Here is an 18,204-nt window from a genome sequence, read left to right on the forward strand (position 1 = left end):
TGCTGAGGGCATCAGGGTGGTAAATGGTTTTGGCATGTCTGGTGATGATGGCGATGATGGCTTGTTTTATCTGGGGATGGTGGCAGGAGTTGTAGGAGGAGGTCATTAAGATTTTCAGTGATGAGTGGAGACAGGGGACCCAAGGGCAGTCCGTGGAATTTCTTGTAGATCTTGTTGTTGAAGGTGAAATATGAGGTGTCAAAGCAGCTAGAGGCGAGGTTGATGATGCTGTCTATGGTCAGTTTTGTGTCGAGGTTGTCAATTCTGGTTTGGAGCTTGTGGAGGATGTCAAGGGCTTCTCGTAGAGGGATGTTAGTGAAGGGGGCGATCACATCATAGCTTATTATGGTGCCCGTGAGGTTTGCTTCTTTCAACTGGTTGATGAAGGAGGAGGAATGGCTGATGTAGGACTTGCCATTTTTGCCTAAGGGCTGGAAGGCGGGAGAGGTAATGGGCAGTGTTGTAGAACAAAGGTCCTCTAGAGAGGACTGCTATACTGGCTTTTGGTCGGTTCTTGTGGATCTTGACTGTCACACTTTAAGGGGCTCCGGAATTGATGGGGTCCCATGGTTGAAGATGGTGTCGGTTACCTCTCTGTTCTGGTGGAGATCTTTCAGGGTCTTCTGTTGACGTTCTAGTTAAGCAGTAGGGTCTTTCTGGATAGTGAGATAGGTGGTCACGACAGAGAGGGTGTTGTTAAAGAGCTGCAAGAAATCTGGGTTGTTCATGAGTTCAGTCATGGCATGTCTCTTGGGTGGAGAAGTTTTAGCATGGTGTCGGGGCTTCTTGATTGTGTCTATTATCTGATGGCGGAGGTAATGGATATTGCTCCGTTTGATCCTTGAATACATTCACCAGATGAAGGAGTAAGCATATACGCCTAAAAGTTGTGTTCCTCATAATGAAGAACTTTACATCCATTCTCTCTCTCATATACTTGTTCCAGCTTACATTGGATGCTTCATAGATGGTCGTGTTCGCCTGCTACCATCGGCATATATGACATCCTCCTCCATGACTCCTGATGTCTGCATCAGTCACTGCAAACAGAAGGGCTACCGTTATGCTGGAGTAGAGGTGAGTGGATGTGCTGCAAGGGTTCAGGTCCATGGTGGAGCTTAGATCCATTGTAGGATTCATGCGAGGGTTCAGGTCCATGGTAGGACTCATGCGAGGGTTCAGGTCCATGGTAGGACTCGTGCAAGGGTTCAGGTCCATGGGAAGATTCATGCAAGGATTCAGGTCCATGGTAGGACTCACGCAAGGGTTCAGGTCCATGGTAGGACTCACGCAAGGGTTGAGGTCCATGGTAAGACTCACACAAGAGTTCAGGTCCATGGTAGGACTCATGCAAGGGTTCAGGTCCATGGTAGGACTCATGCAAGGGTTGAAGTCCATGGTAGGACTCATGCAAGGGTTCAGGTCCATGGTAGGACTCACGCAAGGGTTCAGGTCCATGGTAAGACTCACACAAGAGTTCAGGTCCATGGTAGGACTCATGCAAGGGTTCAGGTCCATGGTAGGACTCATGCAAGGGTTTAAGTCCATGGAAGGACTCATGCAAGGGTTCAGGTCCATGGTAGGACTCATGCAAGGGTTCAGGTCCATGGTAGGACTCATGCAAGGGTTCAGGTCCATGGTAAGACTCATGCAAGGGTTCAGGTCCATGGTAAGACTCATGCAAGGGTTCAGGTCCATGGTCAGACTCATGCAAGAGTTCAGGTCCATGGTAGGACTCATGCAAGGGTTCAGGTCCATGGTAGGGCTCATGCAAGGGTTCAGGTCCATGGTAGGACTCGCGCAAGGGTTCAGGTCCATGGGAAGATTCATGCAAGGATTCAGGTCCATGGTAGGACTCACGCAAGGGTTCAGGTCCATGGTAGGACTCACGCAAGGGTTGAGGTCCATGGTAAGACTCACACAAGAGTTCAGGTCCATGGTAGGACTCATGCAAGGGTTCAGGTCCATGGTAGGACTCATGCAAGGGTTGAGGTCCATGGTAGGACTCATGCAAGGGTTCAGGTCCATGGTAGGACTCACGCAAGGGTTCAGGTCCATGGTAAGACTCACACAAGAGTTCAGGTCCATGGTAGGACTCATGCAAGGGTTCAGGTCCATGGTAGGACTCATGCAAGGGTTCAGGTCCATGGTAGGACTCATGCAAGGGTTCAGGTCCATGGTAGGACTCATGCAAGGGTTCAGGTCCATGGTAGGACTCATGCAAGGGTTCAAGTCCATGGTAGGACTCATGCAAGAGTTTAAGTCCATGGAAGGACTCATGCAAGGGTTCAGGTCCATGGTAGGACTCATGCAAGGGTTCAGGTCCATGGTAGGACTCATGCAAGGGTTCAGGTCCATGGTAAGACTCATGCAAGGGTTCAGGTCCATGGTAAGACTCATGCAAGGGTTCAGGTCCATGGTAGGACTCATGCAAGAGTTCAGGTCCATGGTAGGGCTGATGTGAGGGTTCAGGTCCATGGCAAGACTCACACAAGAGTTCAGGTCCATGGCAGGACTCACGCAAGGGTTCAGGTCCATGGTAGGGCTGATGTGAGGGTTCAGGTCCATGGTCAGACTCATGCAAGGGTTCAGGTCCATGGTAGGGCTCATGCAAGGGTTCAGGTCCATGGTAGGACTCACGCAAGGGTTCAGGTCCATGGTAGGACTCACGCAAGAGTTCAGGTCCATGGTAGGACTCATGTGAGGGTTCAAGACTGTGGCCTAGTCTGATATCTGTGTTCCCCTTTCAGTATACAAACCAGTGCTTCTGCGGAGACAGCCACACCCGCTATGCCTTGGCCTCTAAGGAGACAGAATGTAACTCCAAGTGTCAGGGAGACTTCGCCCAGACCTGTGGGGGTGCTTACAGGATATCTGTGTATGCTACAGGTAAAGTTCATTGGTACACAAATAAATGTCCGCTACACAACAAAATAGTGTCATAGATCTAAACTGACAATGTATGGTAAGGAGTGCTGACATCCCACAATGTTGCTGATCAGGATTTCGACAGGATGTAGATATGAAAATGTCAGTACCAGTAACATGGAAGGCATGCTGTGTAAGGAAATAGAGTGTAATCGGTAAATTAATGTACAAAATATTTAATTTTACAAGATAGGAAATATATGTGAGACGACATCCTTACCTTGTCAGGTGGGGATAACTTCTTTGGTCATGTGGACAAGGTGTCTGACCTAAGAAAGACATGCTGTGAATCAAATATATGACTCAAACATTTTATGCCCACTACATATGGATTGGTCAAAAGGAATTAAGCCTTTATTAAGGCTGCTCATTTTGAAAGTCTTCATGGATTTATCTGTTGTCTATCTCTCTGGATCAAGTCATTGTGGACTCACAAATTGGTGTGTTGGGGAATATTGCCTACACTGCAGTTCCTCCTACTCACAACTTCACCATATTCAGCAGAATAAAAGCAGTTGGTTGCATACAGTTTCAAATCCACCCAAGACAAATGTAGCAACTAACTACCTTGTAATCTGACTGTTGCTATCCTCTGTCCGAAGTGTTCAAACTATGGTTCCGGAAACAGGACCGAAGTCCGGTAAATTTGGGCCATCACAAGTTATTTCATGAGCTGAAATGTCTAGTATACTTTGACACTGAAGGTGGATGAAATACTTATCTACGTGCTCCTTCTTGTGCCTGCCAGCAAATACACAGTACTGTATGTCAAACAGTCAGTTGTGACGAGGTCAATAAGTGATGACACAACAGATATTATATCATGATATACTGCATTATCATTTTGTTATTCCTTTATTAAGAATCTTGCCATGTCATTGGTTAATCCGTACCATGTGATGAAAAGAAAAATACTTTCGAATGTTGACCCCAATATCATGTGACCGACACTGACCTCGAATAGTGACTCGTCACATGATCAGTATTGACCGGTCACGTGATGAATATTGACTCGTCTGCTAGTAAACAAGATGGCTTCTGGTACTAACATTTCATGATTTGCAACAAAGTTACTGTTATGAATGGAGGGTGGTTTAAAGGATTCATAAATTTTAAAGTGAATTTCGGTATAACAAAGCAAATGATTACTTGCGACGAGGTCATTATGCGAAAACAAGGGCCCTCAGAACCAACCCTTTCAGGGGCCTGTGGCCTTGGTCCAATCAGACCACCTCAGGAGTTGGGTCCTTGGGTTATTGTTTTTGCATGATATATGTATTTGTATAATAATGACTGACTTTCTTGTATGATGATTCCTAATTCTATCTCTTGCATTTATGGGTGATACTTTCATTTGTTTGACTATAAGCTTGTGGACATTATCTGTATTTCTGACTGGCAACCTTGAACTGTGACCTTCAGCGCAGGATCAGATAACCCAGGGAAGCTGTGGTGGGATGCCCGGATCATGTTTCCCCGCTCTCAAGTCATCACTGACGCTCAAGGGCCTTAAACTTGCACTTGTCAGCAAGCATCCATGCCTCAAGTAAGCTTCACAATATATTTTGATGCTGTATTTATTTACTTTTATATATTTATTTATTTATAAATAATAATAAAGATGAATATTTTTATGTTTCATTTTTTCTTGGACCGCTTTTTCTTATGGGCGGCGGGGCTGTGAAAGAAAAATAGAAAAAGTATGGAGTTATCATATTTGGGATCAAATGTGCTCACAATGAATCTATAAAGAGTTATGGGGTAGAACATGTTCATCCAAAACACATCCACAGGAGATATCGCTTGGTTGAGATAAAACAATCTCTTCCATGAGACATAGCTGCATTGAAATTGTATTCCATTGTGACATCATTACGTATCCTTCTTGTTAGCAGTATGTTTTACACTAAGACCACTCAGAGAATGATCAGTAGAATCTCACCCATGTGTCTTTTCATATCAAATATATCAACACTCTTCAATAAAAGTTCAGAAACTCCTCAGCAGGCCTCAGAGTATAAACGTTTATCGACTCGTGTAGATATATGTGTTATTATAATGACAGTTGGGTGAGATTCTGTATACATCTATTGATTTATGAATCAAATAAATCTTGTGCCTATGACTTATCAACTCCTGACATCCCTCTAAAATGCTTCGATGTTTTTTCAAGAGAGGAACCAATCCGGAATTAAAGAAAACACATTTCCACCGTGTATTTCGGTGATTAATATGTCTTGTTATCATTTCCCTATCATGCCATTATAGACATCTGCATCATACACTCAGGTCAACACACTGGAAGGGTGCAATTTGTACGCTATGTCTTTCTCTGGTCCCATGACACAATTCTGCATTATTTACATATGTAACATCTGAAGATATTGATCTATAAGCATGAATAAATAACTAAATGTTCATAAATGCCCAGCACTCCAAGGAGGAAAAGTCTGTGGTGTTTGGGGAGCTAATATTTAATTACATTTAATCCCATATTGGTTGTTCTCCCGAGAAATAACACACCAGTGTTTTCAAACCTGAAAAATCTTTACATTTCGATACGTTTTGGCTATGGAATCGCTTTATGGAATATTTTGTTCAGTGGTGTGTGTCGGAACGAGGCTAGCTGTGTCGCTGTGTCGGAATTGGGCTTCAAGTGTATCTGCCAGAAGGGATATGTCGGACCGCTCTGTGATCAGCTGCAGTGTAAGTTATAATATTTCATTAAGGGGTCTTGGTGTTCAAATAAAACATAGAAGGGTGTCATAGGTTTTATATTTATTTTGTTTGTTGCCTAAATCCGCAATGAGCAATATTCCAGCTATATGACGGTGGGCTGTAAATAATTGAATCTCGAGCAGACCACAGATTGATATTATGATCAACTATCCATGCCATTGGAGTATGATGACACGCTACATCCAAGTAACTGAGTCTGACCACCCAATCCACAATCTGGAATCCACGTGTGGAGCAGGCAGTGAGGTAACACTGATTGGGTTGTTGTTGGAACAGGTACTTCTAGAAGGCACCTCAGGGACATACTTGTATGCCTGTGTACCGATACCAGACGAATGTTCTATGCATATGGTAACCTCCAATTCCCAAATAAATACCTCCATAAGAGGTCTCATGTGTTAGGTTATGGGAATCACTCACTGTACACAATGAGAGGACTCAATAAAAGTATGGATTTACCTTGGAATAAATAAATTGCAAGTGATTCCATGTCATTTGATTGGCTAACCTAGCAATTATTTGTGAGTTTATGCTTCCATAAACCAGTATTCCAGTGTCTGATATGTTTACCAACTTTGGTGAAACCCATGAGCTGACGGGTATGGTGCTGACTAGTCTGTCGTACAGACCCTGAAACAAATATGTCCAATACAGCCCATGCAAGTCTATAATAATTGGCAATACCAATTGAAGAAAGTCTCTGGGCTCCTATTTTTATGTTTTATAACTCAAATTTAACAACTGTTATTTTTTGTTGTAAAATAGTTCATTTCAGAGACTAGATGTTAGTCTAGGTGCTGACAAATGTAGAAACATAATCTTGGCGAAATGTGTTTCAGACTCATGATCATACGTTTCGAATTGAGGTGCCTAAGATGACTGGGCCATCCGTCCCCATCATAGGGTTGTGACAGCTCAAATAAATATTATTAATGGCTTTACGATACATTGAGCTGGATGATACTTTGCTTCACATTGTCTTTTTGTCCAGCCTTCATCAATGTGGACGGGTCGGACTGCCCGGCGGCCATGCAGCCAGAGCAGTGTTCCTGTTCCTCCACGTGTTCCGGGGCCCGCTTCGAGGCCGACAGCTGCACCACATCATCCGGGAAGGTGAGACTGACAATGTAGTCGGCCATGTTGGGAATTGTACGATCTGTGTTTTCCAATAACAAATCATGGTTCCACATTCTTCCCGTGTGTCTATTTTCCAAGATATCATTTGACAAAGGTCATTTTATTTGAATTCTCTATCTTGAGAGTGAGTTGAGCGAGGGTACCACTCATGTCAGAGTGGGTTTTAAGCTGCTTTGAATAGTCACACCATATGTGACCCACTAGGAGAAAGAGGACCTTATGGGTGCTAGGATACAATTGTGCTGTGACGTCATAAAGATGTTTGACATCAACTTACTTCAGTGAAGACTGCCATGTGTGATGTCATGTATCTCTGTAATGAATATGAATTGAAGCTTGTGAATTATATTTTTGGGTTACGAAGATACTGTAGTTTTAAAATATAATGAAAAGTCAAAATGTGATTTTTCACCCATTAAGTCTCTTATCTCACATCTTCCCGAGGCAAGGGAGTTAACTGACTGTAAAAGTCCAGTTTCAACCCTTGCCAAACTGGGCTGAAATTTCTGGGCTTGATCGTAGTGGCACCAGTGGCTATTACAAGTTATGTCCCTCCTATCCTATTGTCCTTTTCGACCATCACGTTCTACATCTCATATCACTTGTATTTGTTTCAAACAAAATGGCAGATAATCAAAATCTATACTGTGATAAAACGGGTCCTGCTTCATGTGCAGCAAATCATACGAGCATGATTAAAAAGATGAAAAGATATGAAAAATATCTATTGATGCTTTGGAGGTACATATGCTTTGCAAATCCTGCAATTGACCGAAATCTGTCCGGCAGTTTACGAACCGGATGTCAATTTCATTTCGTGATTTTTATCGGACCATGCATAGACTCATTAGTCCAGCCAAAATATAACTCCATAATTCCAGCCTAGTTTGTCAAGGGTGGAAACTGGACATATATAGTCAGTTAACTCCCTTGCCTCGGGAAGATGCTTATCTCATGGTTGGTCACATGTAATGCCAGTTAATTCATGGTATATCTGCTCTATTTGGGGGGAAAGCACAATGTTATGCAGGTCTTAGATGTCTGCTGCTTTAGTGAAACTTTCATTAAGCTGGAGGGGGCACAGGTGGCCCAGTCATCTCAGGCGCTATAGCTTGCTCATCTTCCCGAGGCAAGAGAGTTAACTGACTATAAAAGTCCAGTTTCCACCCTTGCTGAACTAGGCTGGTATTATTGAGTTACATTTTGGCTGGACTAACAAGTCTATGCATAGTCCAATCAAAATCGTGCACCGAAATCGAAATCCAGTTCGTAAACTGTAGTGCAGATTTCGGTCGATTGCAGGATTTGCAAAGCATGTGCCCCGCCAACTCGTTGTCAGCAGATATTTTCCAAATCTTTTCATGTTTTTAATCAAGGTGCAAGACCCGATTTATCACAATATAGATCTTGATTATCGATCAGATCGTCTTGACTGGGCGCCGCTATTTAGTTTGAAGCAAATGCAAATAATACGACAGGTGGAATTTGATTGGTCCATAGGAGTGGCTAAGAAGGGACACAACTGGTAATAGCCACTGGTGGCGCAACGATCGAGCCCAGTAATTCCAGCCTAGTTTGTCAAGGGTGGAAACTGGACTTTTAAAGTCAGTTAACTCTCTTGCCTTGGGAAGATGTAGTTTGCTGTGCAGAATGCATCACACACACATGCCAGAAACCTAGAAATGAATCCCTAATCTGGTTTCTGAGTTTGTCAGCACCACACCCACGGATCTGAACCCATTAACAGGTTATCCTGGGGTGAGTAAGGGGAGTAACTCTGCACAGGGAAACTGCAAGTTATGTAACTGTATTCAGTGGGAAGCAACCTGCTCTTATAAACACACCTGGTGCTGGTGTCGACAGGCGTTTACTGTCAGATCAAAACTTGGGTTTAGATTCTCCACATTGGTACATGGGAAGTCCATTCTTGGTGTCATTTTCCTGCCTGTCGTGTAAGGTAGCAAAGTGGTCAACAGCGAAGATCTGCATCACTTTGGGCTTACCTCCCATGTTAATCTGACATACAGCGGCATTAAACCCAGTTCACTCAGTCACTGTGTCAAGGTAGACCTGCACCGGTCATGCTACTAACCACAACTATCCCCATGTCAAGCTATGTCAGTCTCCAATTTAATTCACTTCATGACTTGGGTAGTGTGCACTCCCTTTTTGCAAAATCCTTGATCCATGTGTGCCCATCAGTCCCCTAGCTTACCTTGCAATTCTGATGATGGTTTGGTCCAGATAATTTCAAAATCTATTTTGAGGGGTTATCTCCCATGAAAAACTTTCTTAGAGACTGATTCAATCGCACTAAAAAATCAGATCTTAGCTCTCGCTCCCGCTAAACAAAGATCTGAGAACACCCCATTACGGCTCACATCAAACCGACCTTGCGCAAACTTAGACCAACCAATGGATTGACTGACAAGAGGTCCACATTAGCCAATCAGAAGGCAGCTTTTTTGCACTTTACGGCATCAATTTCAAATTGGCGATTACGCTCCGAAACATATTTTGACAAATTCTTGATTAAAAATTTGAAAAACCGAACAAAAGAACATTCTGGAATGGCTAGAAGATGGTCTAGACTGTATAGATTCAGTCATTAAGCCCATAACTATCGTTCGGAATACCCTGTGTTAAAGTTTCAAGGTTGCATGATTAGAAATCACATTCCGACTGTCATTTTCATGATCTGGTAAGCGACGCTCTGATTGGTCGGATGAAAGGTTGTTCTGATGTGACCCCTAATGGGATGTCCTTAGATCCTTGTTCAGCAGTAGCTAGAGCTAAGATCTGATTTTAATGAGATTGAGACTGACTCTACGAAGCCCATGACTCAAGGGAGCCCTGGAGCTTCTTTGCCACAAGATGTATCAGCATTTGGACTTTGGGTTCACCTGTTACAATCAGCAAAATGGAAAATGACATGGCATGTTCAGAAGGGGATTGTTCAATACAGTGTTTGGAAAGATCATGAAAACTATGGACCTACCTTTCGTAAAGTGATTTTGTGTCCAGCAAGTTAACATTTGAAACCCTGGGATCAGCTGCAGATGAAATTCCTGGTCAATGTAAATACTACCCTGAAAAACACCTCATGTTTTCTCCTGACTGATTTCTTTGATCATGGTGTATTCCAGCCACAAGTTACATGTCGCTATGGTGACCCTGGCTTCGTGTTGCTGTACAACCAGGCACCAACCGGCACCTCCAAACAGACAGCAATATGTCCCGTGGGCTCCGACATTGTGGGCTGTTCTGTCTGGGACAAGTGAGTGTCAGCGCACACACACACACATGCATGTACACATAGACACACACACATGTACACATGGACACATTCACACCCATGTACAGATAGACACACATGCATGTAAACATGGACACACACACACACACGCATGTACACAAGGACACACACACATGTACACATGGACACATTCACACGCATGTACAGATAGACACACATGTACACATGGACACATTCACACGTATGTACACATAGACACACATGCAGGCATGTAGAGATAGACACACATGCATGTAAACATGGACACACACACACATGCATGTACAGATAGACACACATGTATGTAAACATGGACACACACACACATGCATGTACACATAGACACACACACACATGTACACATGGACACACATGCACATGCATGTACAGATAGACACACATGCATGTAAACATGGACACACACACACACGCATGTACACATAGACACACACACACATGTACACATGGACACACATGCACATGCATGTACAGATAGACACACACACACACACGCATGTACACATAGACACACACACATGGACACACAAACACACGCATGTACATGCTTGTTGTGAGCAGTGACTTACAGGATGGGTTGGTCAGGTTCGCTGATCTAATGGATGAATGTCATCCATCCAATTGCGTAGATCGATGCTCATAATGTCAATTAATGATTCGACTCGATTATTTACAGCCAGAATATTGCAAATTGCAGCATAGAAAACAAACAAACAAAGTGGCTCTCAGCTGTGACACTGCTTTGTTACCATGGATACAGTGACTTTTTGCTCTAATGGTGCCAATGGTACTTACAGATTCTAGAGGCATTTTCGTTATCGGACATGTTCCATTGCATTCAAAAATGATGTTTCAAGACAACATTTGTTATGAGATTGAAATCTATGAATACTATACTCGGTATAACTTTCACAATAGTACTGAGATGTACCACTGTAACATTTGATAACAATGTTTGTTTTCCTGTCTCAGCAACCACCACAGTCATGGACAAGGTGCTGGAACAATGGACGTTGCCAACAGGAAGTGCTCAATCTCTGGTTGCGGCTCTTGTACAGTGCAAGCACGATGTAAACGTCAGTAACAAGTTTGACTGTTCACTTCGTATTGATGATGAAGATGATGATGTTGATGATATTGTTAGCAAAAAGATTGTGGTTACACATTTTTCAAAACGTATCAATGCATATAACATTAAACTTGGTATATACCTTTTGGTTTTGTATGGGATGCTACTTTGTAAAGGTGACTGCTTCCATGGTCTAGTGGTAGAGAGTCTGCCCGGAGAGCAGAAGATCTGGGGTTCGATCCCGGCCGTGTCATACAAAAAGACGTTAAAAGATGGTACTTGTTGTTTCCCTGCCTGGCACTTGGCATTAAGGAGCTAAAACAAGAACTGTGTCTCTGATCCCTGATTGTGTGTCTCTGATCTCTGATTGTGTGTCTCTGATCCCTGTATGTGTGTCTCTGATCCCCGATTGTGTGTCTCTGATCCCTGATTGTGTGTCTCTGATCCCCGATTGTGTGTCTCTGATCCCTGATTGTGTGTCTCTAATCTCTGATTGTGTGTCTCTGATCCCCAATTGTGTGTCTCTGATCCCTGATTGTGTGTCTCTGATCCCTGATTGTGTGTCTCTGATCCCTGATTGTGTGTCTCTGACCCCTGATTGTGTGTTTCTGATCCCTTATTGTGTGTTTCTGATCCCTGATTGTGTGTCTCTGATCCCTGATTGTGTGTCTCTGATCCCTGATTGTGTGTCTCTGATCCCTGATTGGGTGTCTCTGATCTCTGATTGTGTGTCTCTGACCCCTGATTGTGTGTCTCTGATCCCCAATTGTGTGTCTCTGATCTCTGATTGTGTGTCTCTGATCCCAGATTGTGTGTCTCTGATCTCTGATTGTGTGTCTCTGATCCCCGATTGTGTGTCTCTGATCTCTGATTGTTTGACTCTGATCCCCAATTGTGTGTCTCTGATCCCTGATTGCGTGTCTCTGATCCCAATAGTGTGACTCTGATCCCGATTGTGTGTCTCTGATCCCCAGTTGTGTGTCTCTGATCCCTGATTGTGTGTCTCTGATCCCTGATTGTGTGACTCTGATCCCTGATTGTGTGTCTCTGATCCCTGATTGAGTGTCTCTGATCCCTGATTGTGTGACTCTGATCCCTGATTGTGTGTCTCTGATCCCCAATTGTGTGTCTCTGATCCCTGATTGTTTGTCTCTGATCCCTGATTGCGTGACTCTGATCCCCAATTGTGTGTCTCTGATCCCTGATTGCGTGTCTCTGATCCCAATTGTGTGTCTCTGCTCCCTGATTGTGTGTCTCTGATCCCCAGTTGTGTGTCTCTGATCCCTGATTGGGTGTCTCTGATCCCTGATTGTGTCTCTGTACCCTGACAGTTTGGAACGTTGGTAACCCAATCAACCAATGATGGCATGGTTTGACAGGTGCAGGTTTGATTATTTACAGGCCAGCATTATATGATTGTCTTCTCAGTTACTCAACATCACGCTTTCTAACAAGAGGATGCTTGTCTCTCCAGAGTACATGTGTGGGTGTTTGAACGGCGGCACATGTAGCAGGGTGACTGGGACGTGTTCCTGTCCGGCAGCCTACTTCGGGGACCACTGTGAACTGTTTGACTACTGCAGCTACTACGAGGACCACAACAACAGAACTGCATGCGGAGCAGGTAACCAAGGAGCCACTCACAGGACACCAACTGTCTCAGAGCTGTCAGTCATTGCAGAAAAAGGAAAAAGATACTAATGTTATTCTGTTATTGAAACAGATGGAATATGCACCATAAAACAGTTATTGACTTATTGAGAAACCGCTGGAATATGCACCGTAAAACAGTTACCGTATTCGACCCATTAAGCGCCCAGGGCGCCTAAAAAAAGACAGAAAGGTTGGGCGCTTATTGGGGACAATTCAGGTCAAATTGGCATAAATTCATCAGTAAGCCATACCGTATTTTCTTGAGAATAGTGCGCACTTTTTTCCCAAAAAACACAGCTGTGTAGAAGGGGGTGCGCATTATACACGAATTAATGAGTTTTGATGTTTTTTCCCCCCATGGAAAGACATTACTGTGAGCACGTAACACCGGAAATACCATGTCAACAAATCCATACTGAAGTTCGCAAATTATTCATGTAATTACACTGTCTGGCTATAAAAAGTATTCTTTGTATATCTGGACTTCTTTTGTTTGTAACCTATTTCATTAATTTTATTCAAAATTCCTTTTACTATTGTTTTCATTAATTTTGGCGAAATCATGTGTGAAGCGATCGGAAGATCGCACAACTCACCGTTATTAACAGCAACCACGATCAGATTACCGCTATTGACGCCTTGAAACAAACTTAAGTTGACAGAGAATGGATACATATGTCATAAATGCCATACTTTGAATTGTTAAAAGTCATATTTGTTTTTGTTGGACGATTCTATGTCAACACGTAATTCTCGCGATCACGCGATCATGTGCACGGGAGCCTTGACGGTGACTGGTCAGACTGGTTCCTTGTAAAAAATAATACCTGGCAATAGCAATCAGCTGCTTCGCTTAGGGTTATTGTTATTTTAAATATGTTTAGTAAAAGCTGCATCTAAATTAACAAGATATTGGAATATATTATTCCTGATAAAAAAATAGTTTCAGATAGTTTTAACTTTTGCCGATCCTTGCATTTAAAATCCTGTAAAGTTATATCATAGGGTGTGTCTTGACCGACTCACCGGTAGATTTCAAGAAAACGTGTGTACAGCTGATTGCTGTGTCCAGCTTAGTTTACGAGAAAATGCACAAGGTAATCTTAATCCCTGGATATAAAACGATTCCTAGCTGAACAAAAAATACAATTTAAACGGTAAATCAACATGTCTGGTGATTTTTTTATCTCAAATTTCGAATTTGTATACTGACGAAGTTTCTCATCACCCTTTCATTTGCCAGACTTCGCTGAAAGGGTACGGTGTAATTTTTTTCTGCGCATAATATTCAAAGTCACAAATATCTAAAAGAAACAGAATACAGTCATGCCCTGCTTATACGGACTTCAAATATCCGGAAACTACGGTTCCTGGACGATTTTCATTTAAAACGAAATAATTACTATATAAATTTTCGGAACCGGGAAGGGTTGGGGGGCGCTTATTGGGGGAGGGGCGCTTAATGGGTTGAATACTGAGTTATTGAAAAACCACTGGAATATGCACCGTAAATCAGTTATTGAGTTATTGAGAAACGGCTGGAATATGCACCATAAAACAGTTATTGAGTTATTGAGAAACCGCTGGGATATGCACCATAAAACAGTTATTGAGTTGTTGAGAAGCGGATGGAATATGCACCGTAAAACAGTTATTGAGTTGTTGAGAAACGGATGGAATATGCACCGTAAAACAGTTATTGAGTAGTTGAGAAACCGCTGGGATATGCACCATAAAACAGTTATTGAGTTATTGAAAAACCACTGGAATATGCACCATAAAACAGTTATTGAGTTGATGAGAAACGGCTGGAATATGCACCATAAAACAGTTATTGAGTTATTGGAAGAGTGATACCAACCATATTTTAGCTGTCAGCCATTGCAGGGAAATTAAGATCACATATGATGATATTGAGTTATTGAGAAACAGCTGGAATATGCACCATAAAACAGTTACTGGGTTTTTGTCGCCTGCAAGATCCTTGTTCAATGCCCCCCATGGAGTACAATGTGTGAAGCTAGTTCTTCTTGTACCAGACCTTGAAATAGCAGGAGCATATCTAAAAGCAGCATTCAACAGTTATTAAAATCTTGTTATCTGCAGGAACCTGTCTGGCAGTGCCAGAGCAATCAGTCCACACCTATGGTGGCGACAACGCTGGAGACCACTGTCTGTTCCCCTTCACCTACACAGGGCTCACTTTCAGTTCTTGTATCAACAGCAACCAGGTGAGTCGACCTACACAGGGCTGCCTTGTATCAACAGCAACCAGGTAAGTCGACCTACTCAGGGCGCCCTTGTATCCACAGCAACCAGGTAAGTAGACCTACACGGGGCTCACTTGTATCCACAGCAACCAGGTGAGTAGACCTACACATGGCTCACTTGTTTCTACAGCAACCAGGTAAGTAGACCAACACGGAGCGCCCTTGTATCCACAGCAACCAGGTGAGTAGACCAACACAGGGCTCACTTGTATCCACAGCAACCAGGTGAGTAGACCTACACAGGGCTCACTTGTATCCACAGCAACCAGGTAAGTAGACCTACACAGGGCTCACTTGTATCCACAGCAACCAGGTAAGTAGACCTACACAGGGCTCACTTGTATCCACAGCAACCAGGTAAGTAGACCTACACAGGGCTCACTTGTACCAACAGCAACCAGGTAAGTAGACCTACACAGGGCTCACTTGTATCCACAGCAACCAGGTGATCAGCAACAGCAACCAGGTGAGTAGATCCCTGGAAAAGCTCCCTTGTCTGCAGCGCACACCATCACTGTGCCACCACTATATCACCATGCTGTGCTGTGGTTCTCTGCTGGAAGCACTCATGTCTCCAAACACACCTGCAGCTGTCTACAAAGTCAAGAAAGTACCTCGATTCAACACCAAGCATTGTGCGATACCAGTGACACAGCTGCCTGAAGCTATGATGCTAGGCCCACTCCATTCTTAAACAATTGTGATTAGCCATGATCTTGATGCTAGTCATGGAGAGATGACTTTTTAATCCTACAGATTTCAACTCCTTGTGGTCAATTCGATGACTGATTCAACTGTGGATACTGGCTCTGAACTCAGTGTTGATGCTTAATGATCTGAATCCATCTCTTAATGCTAAACGTCTCATGTAACTTCTGTTTTTATGGGGGCAGTGGGGTAGCCTAGTGGTTAAAGTGTTCACTCGTCATGCCCCGGATTTGATTCCCTACATGGGTACAATGTGTGAAGCCCATTGCTGGTGTCCCTCACCGTGATATTGCTAAGCGGTGTATAACCACACTCACTCACTCACTCACTCACTCACTCACTCACTCACTCACTCACTCTATCACTCACTCACTCACTCACTCACTCACTCTGTTTTTATGCTTTGATAGGTTGGACCCCCCTTTGCATGTGGAGCTAAGTTTGACGGAAACAATGACTATATTGATCTGGGACAATGGAACCCTGGCACGGTGTACACAATATCAGCATGGCTGTACCCAACAATTTCAGACTCACGGAGGAGGGTAAGTGTCCTCTCGTAACTAATTGTAATAAGTGGGTAATTGTTTATATACTGCTATATAAATGTATAAATGAATGTCTTAAGCACAGACAACTGTCTTTATGTGTCATTCTTTTTTTAATATTATTTTTTGTAGTTTGGTGAAAACTTTTTATTTCAAGATTTGTTTAGAAATTCCAATCATATCTGTCAACTTTCTTTCATTATTTGTTTCTTTACATACAAGAAAATCCATTAAAAGGTTTGCCTAACAGTCCATCATGTTTGCCGTCAGGTTACAGTGTCATGTGAACTTTTTTATCATGTCTGTAGCAAAACAGAAGAGCATAATGCTTTCAGCTCCATTTCCTAAAACACTTTTTTACATTTCTTTTTATGTCTAGACACTTTTTCAGTAATTATGTCGACATCTTGGGATTTCTAGCAAAATAATGGCATATCTGTATCCAATTTAAAACTTTTTTCTTTCAATTTGAGACGGAGTTCATAATGTGCTATTCCAACTATCGATCATTATTGTACATGATTGAGGCTAGAGGTGTACAATATGGCAATACAGTACTGTATCGGGTTACGAGGCCCACGATAAAACACATCAGATTACAATCCATGTATCACAATACATACAATATCCCATCTTTGATCTCACTAATAACAAATTATTCAGGGTTATCATTCACCTGCAAAAAGAAAGAATATCAACTTGTGAAATGAACGTACTGTATCGGGATACGAATCGTATCGCACCAAGAGTATCAGGATATGTATCATATCGCAACACCACCATATTGTTACACCTCTAATTAAACCAGCAAACAATGTCAGGCTCGATTTCTTTCTTTATTACCATTATGTGATATTGAGTTTTCTTATTGGCCTTTTCTGTTTTATTTATGTAGTCTTTCTATTTGGCCTTTTTCGGGGGCAGAAAAGAATGATTTGGGGGTTTTGCTTAACCTTTGTAAAATGATGAGGAAATCTTTCAACTTAAATGGAATATTTCAGGAATAATCTGTGAGTTTTCTCATCAAATAACTCTAATCCCTAACACTCACATCTACTGAAGTTGATCTGGTTCAATCATGTATTTTTGTTGACAGACTATTGTTGGTGGTGTGGCTGGTTGTCGAGACTTCGGTCTAGCAATGCAGGGAGGCAAATTCAATAGCTACTACTATCCTACTACAGGGAGACGCTGCACTGCCTCTCTGTTTGCACCCACTCCCTACACCAAGGGGAAATGGTATCTCCTGGCTGTTGCCAATAATGGAACCAACACATTTTTCTACCTGAACGGCAAGCAGGTCAACACAGCCAAGGTGAGGGCATGTTTTCATTTCTCTCAGCACCTATGGACATTCTAGAGCAGGATGGCTTCCCAGTGCATCATGTTCATGGTTTGGACAACAATTATTAAAGACCAGGTTATAAATTGGCCAAGAGGATACCATCTTCATGAAGCAAGGGACTGTAAAAGTCCAGTTTCCACCCTTGTCAGACTAGGCTGGAATTTCCTGGCTCGATAGTAGCCACCAGTGGTTATTACGAATTATGTCCCTTCTATGTCCCTCCTCTTGACCAATAAGATTCCATCTCTCATATCACTTGCATTTACTTCAAACAAAATAGTGGCGCCCAGTCAAGACAATCTGATTGCTTAGCAAGACCTATGTTGTAATAAAAAGAGTCTTACTTCACGAACTGCACCTTGATTAAAAACATGAAAAGTTTAGGAAAATATCTGTTGACGCTAATTTGGCAGTGCACATGCAATTGACCAAAATCTGCACTGCAGTTTACGAACTGGATGTCCACTTTGTTACTCGATTTTGATTGGACTATG

At 42.7% G+C, this 18,204-nt stretch overlaps 1 protein-coding gene across 1 annotated transcript in view; it reads left to right on the forward strand.

Moving 5' to 3' along the window:
* Nucleotides 1-18,204, forward strand: part of LOC139465859 (uncharacterized) — an 82,324-nt gene that overhangs the window by 11,950 nt on the left and 52,170 nt on the right. The window contains exons 5-15 of the mRNA XM_071247816.1: nt 947-1,077; nt 2,751-2,889; nt 4,351-4,474; nt 5,531-5,634; nt 6,659-6,780; nt 9,951-10,081; nt 11,090-11,193; nt 12,661-12,810; nt 14,946-15,070; nt 16,228-16,362; nt 17,462-17,680. Of these exons, the coding sequence (XP_071103917.1) occupies nt 947-1,077; nt 2,751-2,889; nt 4,351-4,474; nt 5,531-5,634; nt 6,659-6,780; nt 9,951-10,081; nt 11,090-11,193; nt 12,661-12,810; nt 14,946-15,070; nt 16,228-16,362; nt 17,462-17,680 (1,484 nt within the window). The remainder of the gene's footprint in view (nt 1-946; nt 1,078-2,750; nt 2,890-4,350; nt 4,475-5,530; nt 5,635-6,658; nt 6,781-9,950; nt 10,082-11,089; nt 11,194-12,660; nt 12,811-14,945; nt 15,071-16,227; nt 16,363-17,461; nt 17,681-18,204) is intronic.

The sequence above is a fragment of the Haliotis cracherodii genome, unplaced genomic scaffold, assembly GCF_022045235.1.
Source record: "Haliotis cracherodii isolate W230 unplaced genomic scaffold, xgHalCrac1.p SCAF_18, whole genome shotgun sequence".
In the NCBI taxonomy this organism is placed as follows: domain Eukaryota; kingdom Metazoa; phylum Mollusca; class Gastropoda; order Lepetellida; family Haliotidae; genus Haliotis; species Haliotis cracherodii.